At 39.5% G+C, this 19,698-nt stretch overlaps 1 protein-coding gene across 29 annotated transcripts in view; it reads right to left on the bottom strand.

The window, feature by feature from the left end:
- C2CD3 (C2 domain containing 3 centriole elongation regulator) overlaps window positions 1–19,698 on the bottom strand; it is a 147,214-nt gene that overhangs the window by 51,120 nt on the left and 76,396 nt on the right. For all 29 annotated transcript variants that reach the window (XR_014316447.1, XR_014316448.1, XR_014316449.1 and 26 more), the window contains 5 exons: window positions 19,256–19,379; window positions 13,512–13,780; window positions 13,276–13,365; window positions 5,771–6,373; window positions 2,612–2,947 (listed from right to left, as the gene is read on the bottom strand). Coding sequence is in view for 23 of the 29 variants with exons in the window: in XM_082749690.1 (XP_082605816.1) it covers window positions 2,612–2,947; window positions 5,771–6,373; window positions 13,276–13,365; window positions 13,512–13,780; window positions 19,256–19,379 (1,422 nt within the window). In the remaining 6 variants the exon portion in view is untranslated. The remainder of the gene's footprint in view (window positions 1–2,611; window positions 2,948–5,770; window positions 6,374–13,275; window positions 13,366–13,511; window positions 13,781–19,255; window positions 19,380–19,698) is intronic.

The following is a 19,698-nucleotide window of genomic DNA, read 5'->3' as shown; positions in this document are numbered from 1 at the left end:
TTTCTTGCTTTCCTTAAATTCATTCATCTATTGATTTTTCTCTTTTAAAAAATTCGTTTTGGGCACCTGGGTGGCTCAGTGGGTTAAAGCCTCTGTCTTTAGCTCAGGTCATGATCCCAGGGTCCTGGGATGGAGTCCCACATCAGGCTCTCTGCTCAGCAGGGAGCCTGATTCCCTTCCTCTCTACCTACTTGTGATCTCTGTCTGTCAAATAAATAAATAAAATCTTTTAAAAAATTTCACTTTTTATATATTATAGTTGTCAAAAATAGCCTGCTTTCGTGGGTCAATAAAAAAAAATTATTTCCCAGTTTTGTGACTCATATGGGATCTCATTATCTCTAATACAGTACAGCAAGGGCTGTACTTGGGGAAGACTTTGTCTTGAGATAAACCATTTCAAGGTTTCAAAGATAATGAGAAGGATAAGAGAACCTCAGGGGTCATTATAGCAGCTTATACTCATGGGAATAATGCCCGTTGGTGGTGTGTACAGAGAGAAATGAAATGAAAGGTAAGCAACAGTTACCATGGCGTGAATTTTGTTTCTGTTCCAACATAGCACAGATTGAGAGAGGCCAACACAGAGATGATAGGAGCTAAGTACGGAGGCAAAACGAAAAGATGTATGTTGAAACCTGAGCTCACAGGGCTTTGATTATCTGGCTTACACAGCCATCACACATCTCAGAATTGTTAATTCCAACCATTTATAGATGAGAAATTCAAGACAGAGGGAGACAATAACTTACTCAAAGTCACACACATACAACTTACTGGCTGGGAATACATATTTGAGGGTATTTCTACTGGAATGTAAGTTCCACATGGGCACGATTTTTAGCTATTTTGTTCACTACTTTATGTCCAGCACTATACACTATGGTAAAGAGGGCAAAAAGTGCTGGGAGAGCAAACGGGAGAGGGGCCTTTATGTTAGGGAAACTGATAAACATCAAGTCTTAATAGAGGAGTTGGAATTAGCCAGGGAAAAGAGAAGTGTGATGGCAAAGAGAAAGTTTTAAAAGTGATTACAAGGCTGAATAAAGAGTAAGGTAAGGGTTCCTTCTTAATAGTGTGTGTATAATCAGTATGTGTGGGTTTTTCCCCTTTTCTTTTTTTTTTTAATTTTAATTTTTTAAATTAAATTAAATTTATTTATTTGACAGACAGAGATCACAAGCAGGCAGAGGCAGGCAGAGACAGGAGAGAGGAGGAAGCAGGCTCCCCGCCAAGCAGAGAGCCCGATGCGGGGCTCGATGCGGGGCTCGATGCGGGGCTTGATGCGAGGCTCGATCCCAGGACCCTGGGACCATGACCCGAGCCGAAGGCAGAGGCCTTAACCCACTGAGCCACCCAGGTGTCCCCTTTTCTTTTTTTTCTTTAGAGAGGGCAAAAAGGAGGGAGAGGGGCAGAGGTAGAGGAATCTTCAGTAGGCTCCACACCATGTGGAGCTTGACGTGGGTTTCAATCTCATGACCCTGCGATCATGAACTGAGCTGAAATCAAGAGTTGGATGCTTAACAGACTGAGCCACCCAGGCACCCCACGTCTGTGTGTTTTAAAGATTTTATTTATTTATTTTGGGGGGGAGAGTGAGAGAGAGAGCATGAGTTGGGGGGGAGAGGCAGATGGAGAGGGAGAAGCAGGCTCCCCACTGAGCAGAAGAAAGCCCGATGTGGGCCTGGATCCAAGGACCCCAGGATCATGACCTGAGCCAAAGGCAGACATTTAACTGACTGAGCCATCCAGGTGCTGCTCTGTGTGTTTTTTAAAATGCATAATGTAAGATACACAGGATTACATAAAAATCAAATTACATTAGCATTATCAAAATGCTAAAAAAGCAGTGACCTACTAGTATATATGCTTTATTAATATGTGACAAGATCTAACTATAGGTTTTACAACTACTGTAATTTTGAAGTGATGATAGGTATAAAAAGATACTTGCAAGAACTACAGTGTGATAGGAAAATACCTGTGATTTCTATTGCTGACAACTCACAGACAGGTACTATTAATATTACTGGGGTCTAGTGTTTATGATCACAACTGTAGGAAATGTTTAATTTTAGTTAGAGGTTAATAAAATCCAGATGTGATTATTTTCCTATCCAAGTTCACCATCTTGACTTTTTATTCTTAGGTCCTTTGGGGTTTAGGGATGCAGTGTTAAGAACTCTTGGTCCCAGGTACATAATGAAGATGGTCTGAGTTGGTAGCAAGGGAAAGGAGAAAAAGAGTCCTGAGAGAAATTTAAGAGATACAACAATTTAATGAAATTGATATGATGGTGGATAAGGAAAAGAGAAGTACCTAAGCTTGATATGATGGTAGATAAAGGAAAAGAGAAGTACCTAAGTTGATACTCAGGTTTCTGGACTGGGGAACTTATGATATGCGAAATTAATATATAACTGGCAATGTCCACTTAAGTTCAGAAAGGCTTTCATGTTGCTTCAACTTTTAGGCTTGAGAAATATAATTATCGATTAAGATGTTGTTGCAGATTCTGTCATGATCTCCAGGATTTATGAAGCCAGGACCATAATCTAAGGAGTCAGATACATGCTCTTTTTAAGTTCATACCTTTTAAGCTCATACCTACCTTTTAAGCTCAAATGCATTGCTCTTTCTACCAGGATACTGACTGCAAAAGTTCCATCCAATGTGGCAGCACTCTCCTCGGCTGGGCTGACTTCCTTTGTGGTGTTGCAAGGGACATGGGTGGAGGCAGGAGACTTCTGGTGGGCAGGTGATGGAGAGAGCGGAATCTCATCATTCCTTCTGGGGAACTGCTCAGACTCACTGTGGCTGCTGCAGTCCACAGAATCCAGCTCAGGAGCAGGCCCAGGGTGTGGAGAAGGAGAGGAAAGAACCACATGAACTCGTAAGGCAGCTCCTGCGAGGTTGGAAGCATTTCGTCCAAATAGAGGATACACACCTACAAGAGGATGAAGGAGGATAAGCCCAAGCAAGCAGGAACCAACAACACTCTCTAACCTTGGAAATGATTCACTGAGAGTGCTTGTGGTCCTTTCTCCTTCAACAGGCCTATAGGTCCCAATATACCAATTTGTAAAAGAAACTGTGAAGTCAGTATATGGTGTGAAAATGTTTACTCCCTTCTCCCCAATATGCACATTATCTCCATCAATGGAAAGCAGTGCAAGTTCAGATTTGAAGCCAAAGCCAAATGACTACTAGGCAGAGCTGCTGTGGAAGAGATTCACGAGCTGGGGTGAGCAGACTTAGATGACTTCTCAAGCCTTCTGAAAGTAACATTATTATTAAAGCGGAAGTGGCCTGTCCTCTCAGTCACATGTCCCTCTGGCTCTCGTCTATAGGCTTTCTCCTAAGGTCTTCTTCTTAGGAAGCTATCCTGGTGCTCAACTTAGCCTGTTTCAGCAACTAAATATGTCTGGCAGTAGCCCTGAAGATCATCTGGAAATGAAGTAGGTGGCTTCAGCAAAGGAGGCAAGAAAGAAAAATAGGGGAATTCCTATTTGTTGACTGTTTCTCATGTGCCAGGATCTGAGGAGTTAGGTAACTTGCTAAGGTGAATTCTCCAAAGTGGCAGATTTAATCTCAGGGATATGAACTTATAAGCTTCCTGGATATTAAAATGAGATTTCATTATATAGCAGAAGGCACTGAGAATTCTTCCAGAATCTCAAAGTTTGGTTCATTAGGCTCATCTCAATTCAGGAAAATGGAGTTAACTGATTCACAGGAAGTAGTAACATGCAACTTTCCCCGTCTTTGTCAGTTTTTTAGGTAACCTCTTTTCTTGTGATGCAATGTGTGAATTATCATCATTATTACAAGGAGAAAGTAAGGCCAATAGGAGGCAAGACATCCATAAGCAACAGAGCTAAAGCCTTATCCTCAAGAAACTCAACAGCTACTTGGAAGGACAGTTGGGTGGATGACTGAATGGACTGCTTGGGTCATTCAATCAATACATCCAATACCACACCTTGTACAAAACCCATTTACAAGAAGATAAAAAGCGTAGACTGATGAGAGGTGGAGAAGTAGGAGAGAAATGGATAATCATAAAACTTAAGTATTTCCTTTGTATCAGTCAATAAAGAGAGATATTTCTTCTTGAGTTCTGATCTTTAAATCTTTATTTAGTGTTCCAAACCTACTTTCTTCAGCAGAGTGAAGTTAAAAGTCCATCTTTATGAACTTTAGTTCAAGTGAGCTGTGCTTACTTCAAAGATGTTTTCTGCAGGCTCTCTGAAGTGATTCTAGGCTCGCCCAACAAAATAGGGCACATGGAATCTAATGAGGTGTTCAACGGAGACAGAATTACACGTGCTGGGTCCAGAGAGAACCAGAGAATCTGAGATGATCACCCAAATACTTAGTTCTTACTTAGCTTGGGCCATCTGTGCAACAGGGTCAGAACACAAGGCTATCAGAGCTACACAGGGTTGTGACTCAGTTTCTTTAGTTGTATAGTAGAGGAAATAACAACCAATCTTACAAGGACTATCCTAATGAATAAATATGTTTATAAAGAATCTAGTCTGGTTATCTTCAATTCATTCTGCATTATAGTTACTAGATGGAGTCTTCTAAAATACAAAACTATCACTCTTCTATTCAGACCCCATTAGAATAGCTTTCCATAGCTCTCAGATAGAAGTCCGGTACTCTTGTCCACCTTTCTAACTTCATCTCCTTATTATCTTCCATCCTATATATCTTATGATCTAGCAGTACCAAATTACTTACAGTGCCTAAAAGGTATCAACCTGCCTCATGCCTCTGTACCTTCACAGGCTGTTCTCCTGTTTAGAATATAATTCTTTTCATGGCTTATTCCTAAATCCTCTGAAACTAAGGTCAAGGATCATTTCCACTGAGATGTCATCCTTGAACCAAAGAGATGTTGCATTCCTGTGCTCCACAATACCACTGAGGATACCTTTTCATAGTTCTTATGGTTCACTGTAATTGTTTATTTACTACTCTATTCTCCCATTGACTATCTCTTACTCATCTCTGAATTCCTAGAGCCAATTATATGTATCAAGTACTGAACAAAAGTTTAAAAGAAAGCATCTAGCACATAATGCCGCTTGCAAAATGTTACCTTTTTCCTTTCTGCCTTGTGAGCCAATTTATTACTTTGTACATTTTCTTTTATGATTTCAAGATGTGCTGACCAGAGAGAGAGGATATCCTAGTCTCACCAGCAGCTATGTTTTTCAGTGTATTTTAAAAACTAGCATTCTAGATTATCATAGAGGCTCTGATACATGAGTTTAAAGATAGTGCTCCCCCCTGCCAATTCACCCATTTTTATTTTACACAAATTGAGTACAATATTCTAGGCACTACGTTAGTGCTAAATCTGCTAAATTTGACTGCATTCTAAAGCTACAAAGCTCAGAGCCACTTTTCAGATCTGTGGTGACCCTACCAAGATATACTGTCATGAGGCAATGCCCTCTTTTAAGCAGCCAGTGGTGCTCTTTCCTTTTGAAAATTCTTTAGTTATAGGAAGCATTACTAAATTATTACTAATCTTTCAGCATACAATATTAGAAGAAAACACTTGCTAGCTGTGAGCCTGGGTAGTAATCTAACCTCTTTGAGCCTCCATTTACATGACTGTAAGATAGGTCTGATATCTACCTCCCAACACTGCTAGGAGGATCAAATAAAATAATGTCTGAGGGAGCTTATCACATAGTGCTTGTCACAGAGCAGGTGATAAAACCACAAGAGCTGAGGCCAGTTCCTCACTTACCACTGACTGTTAATGTTCTTGCTGACCTCTCCCCAAGTCTGGCCAGGTCCACATAGGCTGAGCCAATCCAACTGTCCGTCTGGTGGGGCCTCTCCAAACTGTCATTGCCATAAGCCCGCCACACTTGGATCTCTAACCTCTCTTCCCTGAAATACCAAAGGAGTGATGGGCCCCTAGTGACTTCTGCTCTTCTGGATGCCTTGAAAGTAACCATGACCTGTTTTTTGTTTGTAGATTCCTTAGGCTTCTTGAGAGGGGTCCAGAAGGCCTCATGATCATACAGCTTATAGCGGAGGTAGCAGTATGTGTTCTTATGTATGTGGCTCTGGCCAGCAAGAAGCACACAATGGATGGGCAGCCAGAGCCTTGGGGTGGATATGGTGACAGTGGCTGGCTCATCTTCATTCATCTTGACAAGATTCTTCAGATTATTCTCAAAGTTCCAGCCCAATAGCTCAGCAGCTTCCAATACCCGCTCTCTATCACCAGGATGCGTGAAGGAAACTGAAAGCTCCAGGCCACCCACAATCTTCTGCATGAGCTCCAAACCATGAGGCAGGGCCCCATCCTCTGGCAAAATGATAGGATACCATCCTGTGATCCCTTATGGAAAAACAAGTAAGACTTTCAATTAGTGAAGAATAAAATGATTTACCCACTTCCTACTCCAGATCCACCATCACTCTGGCCCAAGACAGAACAGAAAACATATATCCGGGGTGCCTGTGTAGCTCAGTGGGTTAAACCTCTGCCTTCAGCTCGGGTCATGGTCTCAGGGTCCTGGGATCGAGTCCTGCATCGGGCTCTCTGCTTGGCAGGGAGTGTGCTTCCCCTCTCTCTCTGCCTGCCTCTGCCTACTTGTGGTCTCTCTCTGTCAAATAAATAAAGTCTTAAAAAAATATATATATATACCCACAGAACACAGGAGTTTGTTTTCCCTGACTACTCAAAGACTATGAGATCATGTGGAAGAACAAAACCTAGGAATTGGAAGACCTGAATTCTCTCCTAGGCTCAGCCACAAACCAGCAGTTCAGTCTAGGTAAGTCATTAATTTCATTCAACCTTGGTTTCCTTACCTAACAAATAGGAGAACTGGTGCTAATTTTGCCCACCAGACAAAATTGTTATAATCATCAAATGAGATAATGGTTTTGGAAGAGTTTGAAAAGAGAAGTGCTATAAAAAAATGTGAAATTGAGGGGTTGAAAGATGGAGGCCGAGTAGGAGGACCCTAGGCTCTACCTTGTCCCACAAATATTAACTAGATAACTAGTTAATCAAATCATTCCAAGAACCCCAGAAATTGATCTGAAAACTGGCAGAACAAACCCCACAACTAAAGGTTGAGATGAGGACTCATCAAAGAGAGTAGGTAGTGTAGAGACACAGTTTAGGAGAGAAATGGTTTGTGACTGTTGCAGTGGGGAGGGAGTCATGGCCACAGAGAAGGGCAAGAGATACACTAGCACACAGAGGAGCTCACGGGAAAACAAATTCCCATAGCAATTGGCTTGGAAAGTGAGAGGAACTGAATTTCATGAGTTTCTGCAACAAGTGGGGCTTAAAGCCTGGAATTTTAAATTAGTATGCTTGGCTCTGATAGAGCCTGGAGGGCATTAGGGCTGCTCTTGAGAGGAGGCAAACAGCCTGAGAAAATATAGTCTAGGAAGAACAATCTGAAGAGCACCTGGAACACATAATGGGGAGGTTATATGCTAACCTAATGGTAACCATAAATCAAAAACCACTAATAAATATGAAAGGTATAAAGAGAAAGAAATCCAAATATATCATTAAAGAAAATCAGCAGGCCATGAAAGGATCAGAGAAAATCTTCGGAAACAACCAAAAATAAGTAATAAAATGACAATAAATATTATCTATCGTAAATAGACTAAATGCTCCAATCAAAAGACATCGAGTAAGAGAATGGGTAAAAAACAAGACTCATTTACATGCTGCTTATAAGAGACACATTTTAAACTTAAAGACACCTGCAGACTTAAAATGAGGGGATGGAGAAAAATCTATCATGCAAATGGATGCCGAAAGGAAGCCAGAGTAGCAATACTGATTTTGGACAAAACAGACTTTAAAACAAACTGTAAAAAGAGACAAAGAAGGACAGTGTATATTAACAAAGGGGATAATCCAACAAGAAGATATAACAATTATAAATATTTATGTACTCAACATAGGAACACCCAAATACATAAACAGTTAAAAACAAACATAAAGGAACTAATCGATAACAATAAAATAACATTAGCAGACTTTAACATCCTACTTACATCAAGAGGTAGATCATCTAAACAGAAAATCAATAAGGAAACAATGGCTTTGAATGACCCACTGGAACAGATGGATTTAACAGATATATTCAGAACATTCCATCCTAAAACATCTGAATACACATTCTTTTCAAATACACATAGAACATTCTTCAGAATAGATTATATAGTAGGCCAGAAAACAAGTCTCAACAAATTCAGGAAGATCAAAGTCATACCATGCATCTTTTCTGACCACAATGCTATGAAACTAGGAAGTCAACCACATGAAAAAATCTGGGAAGAACACAAATACACGGAGGTTAAATAATATGCTACTAAACAATTACTGGGTCAACCAGGAAATAAAAGAAACAAAAGTAGATGGAAACAAATGAAAATGAAAACACAATGGTCCAAAATCTTTGGGATGCAGCAAAAGAAGTTCTAAGAGGGAAGTTTATAGCAACAGAAGTCCACCTCAAGAAGCAAGAAAAATCTCAAATAAACAACTTAACCTTACACCTAACCTAGAAAAAGAACAACAACAAAACCTAAAACTAGTAGAAGGAAAGAAATAATAAAGATTAGAGCAGAAATAAATGATAAAGAAACTAAAAATGTAATAGTACAGACCAATGAAACCAGGAGCTGGTTTCTTGGAAAAAAGTAAACAAAATTGGCAAGCATACAACAAAAGAAATAAAAGGCATCCAAATTGGTATGGAAGAAGTGAAATTTTCACTATTTGCAGATGATATGATACTGTATGTAGAAAACCCTAAAGATTCCACCAAAACTCTGGTAGAACTGATAAACAAATTCAGTAAAGTTGTAGGATACAAAATCAAGATATAGAAATCTGATGCATCTTTCTCCTCCCTCCCTCCCTGCTTGCTTGCTTTCTTTTCCTCCCTCCCTTCTTTCCTTCCTTCCCTTCTCTTCCTTTCAGTAGCCCAATGCAGGGCTTGAACTCACGACCCTAGGATCAAGACCTGGGCTGAGATCAAGACTGGATGCTTAACCAGCTGAACCACCCATTCGCCCTGTTGAATAAATACACCAATAATGAAGCAGCAAAAAGAGAAATTAAGGAGATAATCCTATTTGTAGCTGCATCAAAATAATAAGATACCTAGGAATAAACCAAACTAAAGAGTTAAAAGACTTATACTCTGAAAACTATAAAATATTGATGAAAGAAATTGAAGACAACACAAAGATATGGAAAGACATTCCATGCTCATGGGCTGAAAAAATAATGTTAAAATGTCTATACTACTCAAAGATCTAAACATTTAAAGCAATCCCTATCAAAACACCAATAGTCCTTTTTACAGAACTAGAATAAACAATCCTAAAATTTGTATGGAACCAAAAAAGACCCCAAATAGCCAAAGAAATCTTGAAAAAGAAAGGCAAAGTTGGAGGCATAATTCTGGACCTCAAGTTATACTACAAAGCTGTAGTAATCAAAACAGTATGGTACTGGCACAAAAACAGTCACATTGGGCGCCTGGGTGGTTCAGTGGGTTAAAGCCTCTGCCTTCGGCTCAGGTCATGATCCCAGGGTCCTGGGATCGAGCCCCGCATTGGGCTCTCTGCTCAGCGGGGAGCCTGCTTCCTCCTCTCTCTCTGCCTGCCTCTCTGCCTACTTGTGATCTCTGTCTGTCAAATAAATAAATAAAATCTTAAAAAAAAAAAAAAAAACCAGTCACATAGGTCAATAGAACAAAATAGAAAACCCAGATATAAACTCACAATTATAACATCAATTAATCTTTGAAAAAGCAGGAAATAATATCCAATGGGAAAAAGACACCACTCAGCAAATGGTGTTGGGAAAACTGGACAGTAACACGCAAAAGAATGAAACTAGACCACACTTTCTTAAACCATATACAACAATAAATTCAAAATGGACTAAAGACCTAAGTATGAGACCTGAAACCATAAAAATCCTAGAAGAGAACACAGGCAGTAACTTCTTTCACATCAGTTATAGCAACTTTTTTCTAGGTATATCCACTGAAGCAAGGGAAATAAAAGCAAAAATAACTACTGGAACTATATCAAAATAAAAAGCTTCAAAACAGTGAAAGAAACAACAAAACTAAAAGGCAACCTACTAAATGGAAGAAGACATCTGCAAAATGACATATCTGATAAAGGATCAGTATTCAAGGGGCACCTGGGTGGCTCAGAGGGTTAAAGCCTCTGCCTTTGGCTCAGGTCATGATCCCGGGGTCCTGGGATCGAGCCCTGCATCATCAGGCTCTCTGCTCAGCAGGGAGCCTGATTCCCTTCCTCTCTCTCTGCCTGCCTTTCTGCCTACTTGTAATCTCTGTCAAATAACTAAATAAAATCTTAAAAAAAAAAAGGTCAGTACTCAAAACATATACAGAACTTATACAACACAATACCCAAAAAACAAATACTCCAATTAAAAAATTGACAGAAGACATGAACACACATTTCTCCAAAGAAGACATGCAGATGGCCACCCCAGACATAAAAAGATGCTCATCATCACTTATCATCAGAGAACACAAATCAAAACTACAATGAAGTATCACCTCACACCTGTCAGAATGGCTAGTCAACAACACATGTAACAACAGGTGTTAGCGAGGATGTGGAGAAAGGGGAACCCTCTTACACTGTTGGTGGGAATATAAACTGGTGCAGCCATTGTGGAAAACAATATGCAGTTTCCTCAAAAGTTTAAAAAGAACTACCCTACGATTGAGGAATCGCATTACTGGCTACTTACCCAAAGAATACAAAATCACTAATTCAAAGGGATACCCACACCTCTGTTTACAGTAGCACTATTTACAATAGACAAGATACAGAAGCAGCCCACGCTGTGTACATTATCAACGCTGTGTACATTATCAACGAATGGATAAAGATGTGAGATACACACACACAGAGGAATATAATTCAGCTACAAAAAAGAATGAAATCTTGCCATTTGCAACAACATGGACAGACCTAGAAAGTATAAGGTTAAGTGAAATAAATCAGAGAAAGGCAAATACCAAAGGATTTCATTCCTGTGTGGAATTTAAGAAACAAAACAAATGAGCAAAGGGGGAAAAAGAGAGTGAGCAAGAGAGACAAACTAAGAAAGAGACTGTTAACTACACAGAACAAAGCGATGGTTACTAGAGGGGAAGGAGTGTTGGGTGGATGGGTTAAATAGGTGGTGGGGATTAAGGAGTGCACTTGTCATGATGAACAGAGGATAATGTATGGAATTGTTGAATTACTACAATTACTACATAGTATACCAGAAACTAATACTGTATTAGTTTAGTTTAAAGTAAAAACTTTAAAAAAATGTGGTATATATACACAATGGAATATTATTCAGCCATAAAAAGAATAAAATCTTCCCATCTGCAGTGACAGGGATGGAGCTAGAAAGTATACTGCTAAACAAAGACAGAGAAAGACAAATACCATATGATACCACTCATATGTGGAATTTAAAAAACTAAATGAGTAAAGGGGAAATAAAGAGAGAGAAGACAAATCAAGAAACAGATTTTTAATTAGAACAAACTGATGGTTTCCAGAGGGGAGACCAGTGGAGAGATGGGTGAATTAGGTGATGGGGACTAAGGAGTGCACTTGTGATGAGCATGGGGTGATGTACTAAGTGGCCGAATCACTACATTATACACCTGAAACTAATATAACACTGTATGTTAAAAAAAAACAAAACAAAACAACCAACTTGCCTCATATGATCCATGTACCAATTCATTTCTCCAACCCTCAGTTTTTTCATCAGCAAAATGAGGAAATTAGGCTTCTACAGGCCTTCCTGAATTTAAGAATGTATAATTCAGAACTGTGTCTACATGAGGGATGGAGAAGAGGAGGAATACACTGAGAGGAATTAAAACGAAACTTGCCTACATCCTAAATCATTCCCCTTGAACCCATTAAAACACATACATATCACTTAGGGGGAAAAAAGTGAAATGTTATAAAAGTGCTATAAATACTGGGGAAAAGGCATGGGTCAGGAGATCTAGGGTCTAGTCCTAAGTCTCCCACTGAAGGAACTGCCACTTAGGACCAGGCACTAGATTTCAAAATAATAAAAGCTACTCTTTACTGAGTATCCACTGTGTGTCAGACATCCTCTTAGAGCTTCATATATAATAACTCACATATATATTACTTCTCCTGATAACTGGGATAATAATCCCTATTTTACAGATGAGAAAATGGAAGCTCAGAGACCTGCCTGGATAATTATAGCTACCACCTTGAACAAATAAGTGACATAAGTAAGAAACCCTCTATACTAAGTTGTACAGACTTTTCTCTGGCAGGCATACAGAGTACCCGTTAGACAGTACTGCTCAAATTTTAATTCACAATTAAATTTAGGAGATGTGTGATAGGATTCTAGATATTAGAACACACAGTCCTAGGGAGGATGATGGGCAAGAAAAGGAAAGCTGACATTTACCGAGTGCCTGCAATGTGTTGGGTACTTTATATATCTGATTTCATCAGCTCCATCAGATCTGTCAGGATTAACTGTCTCCATTCATGAGATAAGAAAACTGAGGCTCAGAAGGGTCAAGGTCACTGAGCTAGCAGTTAAGTAGGACAGGTCCATTATTTCCAGACTGCCTTGGTGGCTGTCCCTTTTTAGGTTGTTACCTCATTCTTTATTCCTTCTACAGTGAGAAGAAGATACAGTGAAAAAGAATAGGTGAACCTGGACTTGATTTCCTGTACCACCACTCACTAGTTGTGTGGTTTTGGCAAATCACTTAAATTCTGTGAGCCTAAGTTTCCTCATCTGTAAAATAAAAATAGTAAGACCCTGTATTCCCACCAAGCAGGGTTATAATGAGGCTCACACAGTATCTGAGGAAATAGTTCACAGAATGTTATATAACACAATGGGTATCACCATATTTACTATTTGTAGTATCACCATCACCATCATCTTTCCTGGAGTAAGACGACAATACAAACAAAGCTTTGAGTTACTTTATTTTGTTAGAAGACTTTCGAAACGATTAGCAGAGGACTTAAAATACTTTTCAGTAAACTTCTAAGGTACCTGCAAGAATTCAAAGCATTTTTTAGGGGTCATGTTTTCTTCTGCATATCTTACAGGGAGCCATGCAAGATGATCTCTTGTAGGAAGGAAATGAGAAGGAGTAGAATTAGAAAGTGATTATCCAGCACCCTTACCAGATCTCTTGACCAGCAGCTCTTTTGTTGGAATCTTTACTACTCCAAGCAGATAATCTCTGAATGACTGAATACTGGTTATATCACTGGCTATCAAATCAAACAAAAAAGAGAAATTATTTAGTGCTTTACTGACCAAAGGCTAAATATTTCAGCATGTATTTTCTAGGAAGAGCTATAATATTCAAAACAGAGCCCCTTTTAATTCTGATTGTGGTTAGTCATTTGGTGCTCACCTGACTTGGTATCTTCATGATAAACAGCAAAAGTGACCTCTGCAAATTCCAACAGTTCTGCCAGGAAACAGGCCTCTCCACTGCAGTGCTGAGTCACCAAGTTGCATGGAAACTCAATGTGATGGGAAAACTCAGGGCAGAAGGAACAGGCTATGGGGCGGGTTCGGCGCTGTTCTCCCTTGGGCAGGAAGGAGAGATGTGTGGTGACAAAGGCATTGACCCCGACTGTGGCACTGAATTGTAGAGCGGGTTCCTGCTCGGCCAGAGCTCTGTAAAGGAATAAGGATGGGAATGAGATGGTAGTATCAAAAGTCAGCAGATTGCCTAGAAAACATCTGCACCATTTTCATGAGGCTACCAGGAACACTAACTGATCATGTATTTCCTATCTAGGCTTTGGGCAGAGCCGTAACGTGCTTTCTTAGTCATCATTTAGATCATAGTGTATGTGTATGGGATGGGGGAAGACAACATTCACATGTTTACCAGAGTGATACTCCAAGAACACTCCTTTGTACTGTCAATGACCTTCAGCCAAAGACTACCAGGGAGCCATGGTAGTTGAACAAGCTGGTTCTATTGTTCATTACGATGAGAAAGAATATATACCAAGGGAAATTATGGGGAATTTTAGTAAAAAGCTATCAAAAAGGACTTCTAGAACACTCAACTCATTTGCGGATTTGGAGGTTGTTCAAGGAAGTGGGGCTTTGCTCTGTATTGCTATTCTAATGAATCTTACCTAGGAAGGAAGGAAGACTAGAATAAGGCTAAGGCTGTAATTGGTAAAACAGCAGCAATAACTCATTTTGGCCAAGATGGGGGGATGTTAGGTATTTTGTGACTCATAATGACCTTGTTTTGGTTTGTATCTAGGCAAGATTACAGAGTAACTTTTTTTCTGTCTTCATTGTGGTTGCAAAGCAGCCTTATCTGATGTTGCTGTTCTGTGACATTGCTTATGCTCAGCATGAAAACGCCAAGCCCAGCTACAAGTGTCACATCAGTTTCCAGATGTCTCTGGAGCTGTTTTTCTCAGTAGAGATGTACCACAACACACAGACAGAACCTATCCGCCTTTAGTTGATACTCGTAAAAAGTCGTCAAGTCTTTCATGTGTGGGTATAGTATGAGACAAACTCCCTCATCCCAACTTCCCCAAGGTTACAAAACTGACATTGAGGCAAAGGTCACCTCTTTTTATAATTTTTTTTTTTTAAGGTAAGCTCCACGCCCAATGTGGGACTTGAACTCATGATCCTGTGATCAAGAGTCTCATGTTCTACCAACAAAGCCAACCAGGAATCCCAAAGAGGTCACCTCTTTTTGAAGCATTTCCTGATAACCACAAAGCATTCAGAGGGGTTCCTTCTTTATTGTTCTTGATATGCATTTTTAGAGGATAGTAATCTGGAGTTACATAGATCTGGGTTTTAATCTTGGCTCTATCATTTAATTAGATGTGTGACCCTGAACAAGTTATTCAAACTCTTCCAAGTTTCATTGTCTTCTCTACTAAAATGAGGATAGCATAAGGATACAACAAATACTAAAGGTTTATACATAGTTATATATGTACTGCATTTTCATTTCTAATGAAATTAACCTAAAATGATCATTAAAGTAGACTGGTATATGTCTATAAAATAGCATACTCGGAAATGTATATTGTGAATAGGAAAAATGAGGGAAATAAGTCAAATGTTAGTAGTGGCTAAAAAAACAAGGATAAAATGTTCGAGTAGTGTCATAAAAATTATATAATATATACAAAGCAGAGTACCTGCCTATGGGTCATGAAAGGACTCTTAATATAGGAAACTCTCAGAGATGGCAGTGATAGCAAATAAAGTTTGGGCCCAAAGCCGGTCTGAATTTATTCATTCAGTAATTATTTCCCAAGCATCAGCTCTGTGTGTCATGCACTGGGCTCAGAGCTAGATACATATAGTAGTGAAATAACTATAATTTCTTTCTCTTGTGGAACTTAGTAAGTATTGCAGGGCCTCTGCTGTCAAATAAATGACTACATCTAGACTGTGATTTCTCTTCCTTTGATCCAATTATCTTTTTGCTAGTACTTCACCAGCAAATCAGTGAACCCATGTATGTTCACGAATTTTCTACTCATTCTCAGGTAAAGATGAGGTTAGTTAAAAGACTCTCATGAATAAGAAAGAAGGGATCTGTTTACACAGACATCGAAAATGTAATTTCAGGAAGACCTCTGGCACTTAAGATGAGGGTTGGTGTCTCTCTCTTTTTAAAAGATTTATTTATTTATTTATTTGAGAGAGATGGAGAGTGTGTTCGGGGAGGGGGAAAGAATCTCAAGCAAACTCACGCTGAGCAGGGAGCCAGATGCAGAGCTTGATCTCAAGACCCTTAGATCATGACCTGAGCTGAAATTAAGTCAGATGCTTAACTAACTGACTGAGCCACCCAGGTGCCCTGAGGGCTGGTGTCTCTTGGTAAGAGAAGGCTGACTTCAGAGGACCTGCTATCTGGATACCAAGAATTCCTATCTTCAATAAGATGCAAAGTAAAACTTATTTCTGATTTTACTATATTTTGCTGGCTAAGAAGGGTAATGTTAATTATCTATACAAACGGAACTAATCACTTGTATAGTAGTAATTTATTTATTTTCAAAAATTATTTTTAATTTTTATTTTTTTAAAATACTTTATTTATTTATTTGACAGAGAGATAGATCAAAAATAGGCAGAGCAGCAGGCAGAGAGAAGGAGAAGCAGGCTCCCCACTGAGCAGAGAGCCCGATGCGGGGCTCGATCCCAGGACCCCAGGACCATGACCCGAGCCGAAGGCAGAGGCTTTAACCCTCTGAGACACCCAGGCGCCCCTAGTAATAATTTATAAAATGACTTCATATTTATATTATATAATATAAATATGTATATATATGCACATTATAATTCTTATATTGATCCTTATAAAATCAGGAGAGGTATTCATAATTTTCATTTTTTGGATGAAAAAACAGACACAGAGAAGTAAAGAAACTAGCCCGAGATCACATACAGCTAGTGGAAGATGGGACTAGAAGGAAAGAAGTCCAATTTCTAGTGCAGTTCTGTTTCCATTATACCCTGTCTGTGTATGTTTATACATAGTCTGTAAGACTGCCCCAAACTATAAAGAGAATATAGTGTTAGAACTGCTCTGGCTTCTTACCCTTCCTTCTTGAAATAGTAACACAGACCAAAAGGGTTTACAACAAACTGCCTGCCACCCAATTTGACTCTTTTTATGATCCCGAGACGGGGACTACTGAGCTTATCTAGGAGAGAGCTACTGAGTATCTAAGCTCCAAGTCCTTCTCTGCCAATTAAATTGTGGTTAATTTGCAAATTCTGACCCCTGCTGGGTCTTACACAGAACAGGTACTCCCTGGACACAAGTTTCATTCCTCCATACATTGCACATGTTCTTCCCTGTGAACAGAATAGTTTTCTCTTGGGCATTCTGGTAACTCCCACTCTTCTTTCAAGACTGAGATTAAAGAGGGCTCTGAATGCCAAGTTGAGCAAGTTAGAGCTTCTCCTGAACCAGTAGTCCCTAGAGTGTGTATAACCTAGGGAATTTATATATAAGATAAACTACTTGGGCATAGGAAAAAAACATTAAAAGGTCTATATTTGTTATCTCACATGTTTAAGTTTTGTATACGTTTGTGTATGTTATTTTGTTTTGTATATGTTACTGTATATTTTATAATGTATTTATACATGAAGTATATAAGTATATAATTTTTATATAAAAATACATTTTATAACATATTTATATATGAAATATGTAAGTATATGAAGATTTATACACAAAAAGTATACAGTTATTCAGATTGTATGCTAAACGTTTTTGTTAATAGGAATGGATGATTAAAATTAGACCACTGCTACTGACAATGGGAAAACCATCAAAAGTTTTAATGTGAGGGAATGACATGATTTAAAAACTGCCCTGGTACCACGTACACCAAAATGAATATTCCAGCAATGATTGCTTAACAGTCATTCCATCAATCACCGGAAGTCCATTTAGAGATTTGATGATGAAAAATATTAACCAGGCTGAACATTTTTCCAACTGCTTCAGTGTCAGATCTCACATGGCAGTAATTCAATTCGTTTTTTACGGACTAAAGTTAAAGTGATCTGTGATCTGACTCTAAAGTTATAACAAGGGAAAAAATTAGGGAACACTTACCTACTTTTTTCTTGAACTTCTGTCCAAAGTGAAATAGTCTATGGTAGAAGCTTGACTTAGTTCTCTTTCTTACTAGCACTTGTTATGTGCTAGAATTATGCTATGTGGTGGCAGGGGGCAGAGAGAAGTTCAGACAGTGACTAGAGGAACTTACAGCCTTGTGGGGGAAACTCATGTATACAAATCCCTGAAACTGAGTAATATGGACTTATAACCAAGGTGCTAAAAGACAGGACAGGGGCACCTGAGTGGCTCAGTTGGTCGGCTGTCTGCATTTGGTCCAGGTTATGATTCCAGGGTCCTGGGATTGAGCCCCATACTGGACTCCCTGCTCAGCAAGGAGCCTGCTTCTCTCTCTCCCTCTGCTACTCCCACTACTTGTGCTCTCTCTCAAGTAAATAAATAAATAAATAAATACATAAATAAAATCTTTCAAAAGAAACAAAAGACAAAGGACAAAGTGCCACGTCTGTCTACATGTAGGAAGAAATAAGGGAAGGCTGCAAAAAAGCTACGAAGTCAAAAGAAAACGGGTTTTTAGTGGACAAAAGGAAGAACATTCAAGATAGAGGGAAATATGAACAAATACCTAAAGGAGATAAAAGAGGGCCATGCTGTGACACCTGGGTGGCTTACTCCATTAAGCATCTGCCTTCAGCTCAGGTCATGATCCTGGGGTCCTGGGATCAAGTCCTGCACTGGACTCCTTGCTCAGGGGGGACCCAGCTTCTCCCTTTGCCCCTGCCTGCAGCTGCCCCTGCTTGTGCTCTCTCTCTCTTTGACAAATAAATTTAAGTAAAAATCCTAAAAAAAAAAAAAAAAAAAAGAGAGAGAGAGGGCCATTTTCTTCATATATAGCAACAGTGCTCAACAGAAAAGAACCAGCAAGACAGATTCCCTAAGGGGAAAATGAGCTTGGCGTGTTCAGAAGCAATAAGGCCAGGGGCCGGAGTACAGTAAGCAGAGTGGAGATGAGCAGAAGATAAAGTCATAAAGATAATAAGGAGCCAGGTCATGTGGGGTCTCATAGCCATTTTTAGTTGTCTTTTACTTTGAATGAGATGAAAAAGTCACTGATGGGCTTTAAGCAGAGGTGTGGTCAAGGTCTGACTTAAATTTTCATAGGGTCACTGGTTTCTGTGTTGAGAACAGACTGAAGGGGAACAAGCTAGAAAAATGGGAGGTGGTAATCACAGACTGAATATGGGATTACAGAAGAGCTGTGGTGATGGTCCTGGCTTGGTTTGACGGTATAGGGTATGCCTGTGTAAACGAGTGTAAGCAGAATAGAGGATAAGATTAAGGTACAAAGTTGCTAATAACAGTTGAAATAATAAAGTTTATAAGTGGTTTACTCATGTATACTCTTACATGCTTTCTTAAGAGAAAAAGAAAAATAAAGCTGTGCTTAATAAACTGGAATTTGTATACAAGGGAAGTTCTGCATATCTGAGTCTCATATACTGTGTGGACTACAGGAGAAAAAGACGAGGACTGTTCTTCCAAGGTGGACTTACTTGGCTGCTGCTTGCAGGCCACAGGCTCTGATAACCTGGACTGAGATAGAGACAGCTTGGGCAGCAAGAACTCCCTCTGCTGTCCTGGGAGTACGCCTGTACCTTAGTCCCACATCCAGTAAACCTTATGAGGACAAAAGGAAAAAAGATAAAAAGGTTAGTTGGAAGAGTCTCTGTTCTACCAAACCCCAAGCCCTGGTCAGAAAGAAGAGGATAAACACCCTAATGAACAATAAGGAGCATTAGCAGTGAGACAAAATGTCCATGGCCAGAATTACTTTATATTATTGTGTAAGGGCCTATTCAGCCAGAGCGGCCCCACACCAGTTGAACTGCCATTTTGTTGTAAAACTTAAATTGACTCTGCCTACCAGCCCCCCCCACCCCAGGGGAACTTACTTAAAAACAAGTCCTGGAAACCAGTCCCAGGTAACAAAGCCCAA

The sequence above is a fragment of the Mustela nivalis genome (genome assembly GCF_964662115.1).
Source record: "Mustela nivalis genome assembly, chromosome: 9".
In the NCBI taxonomy this organism is placed as follows: domain Eukaryota; kingdom Metazoa; phylum Chordata; class Mammalia; order Carnivora; family Mustelidae; genus Mustela; species Mustela nivalis.
Note: the sequence above shows the minus strand (reverse complement) of the source record. Positions and strands in the feature narration are given on the sequence as shown.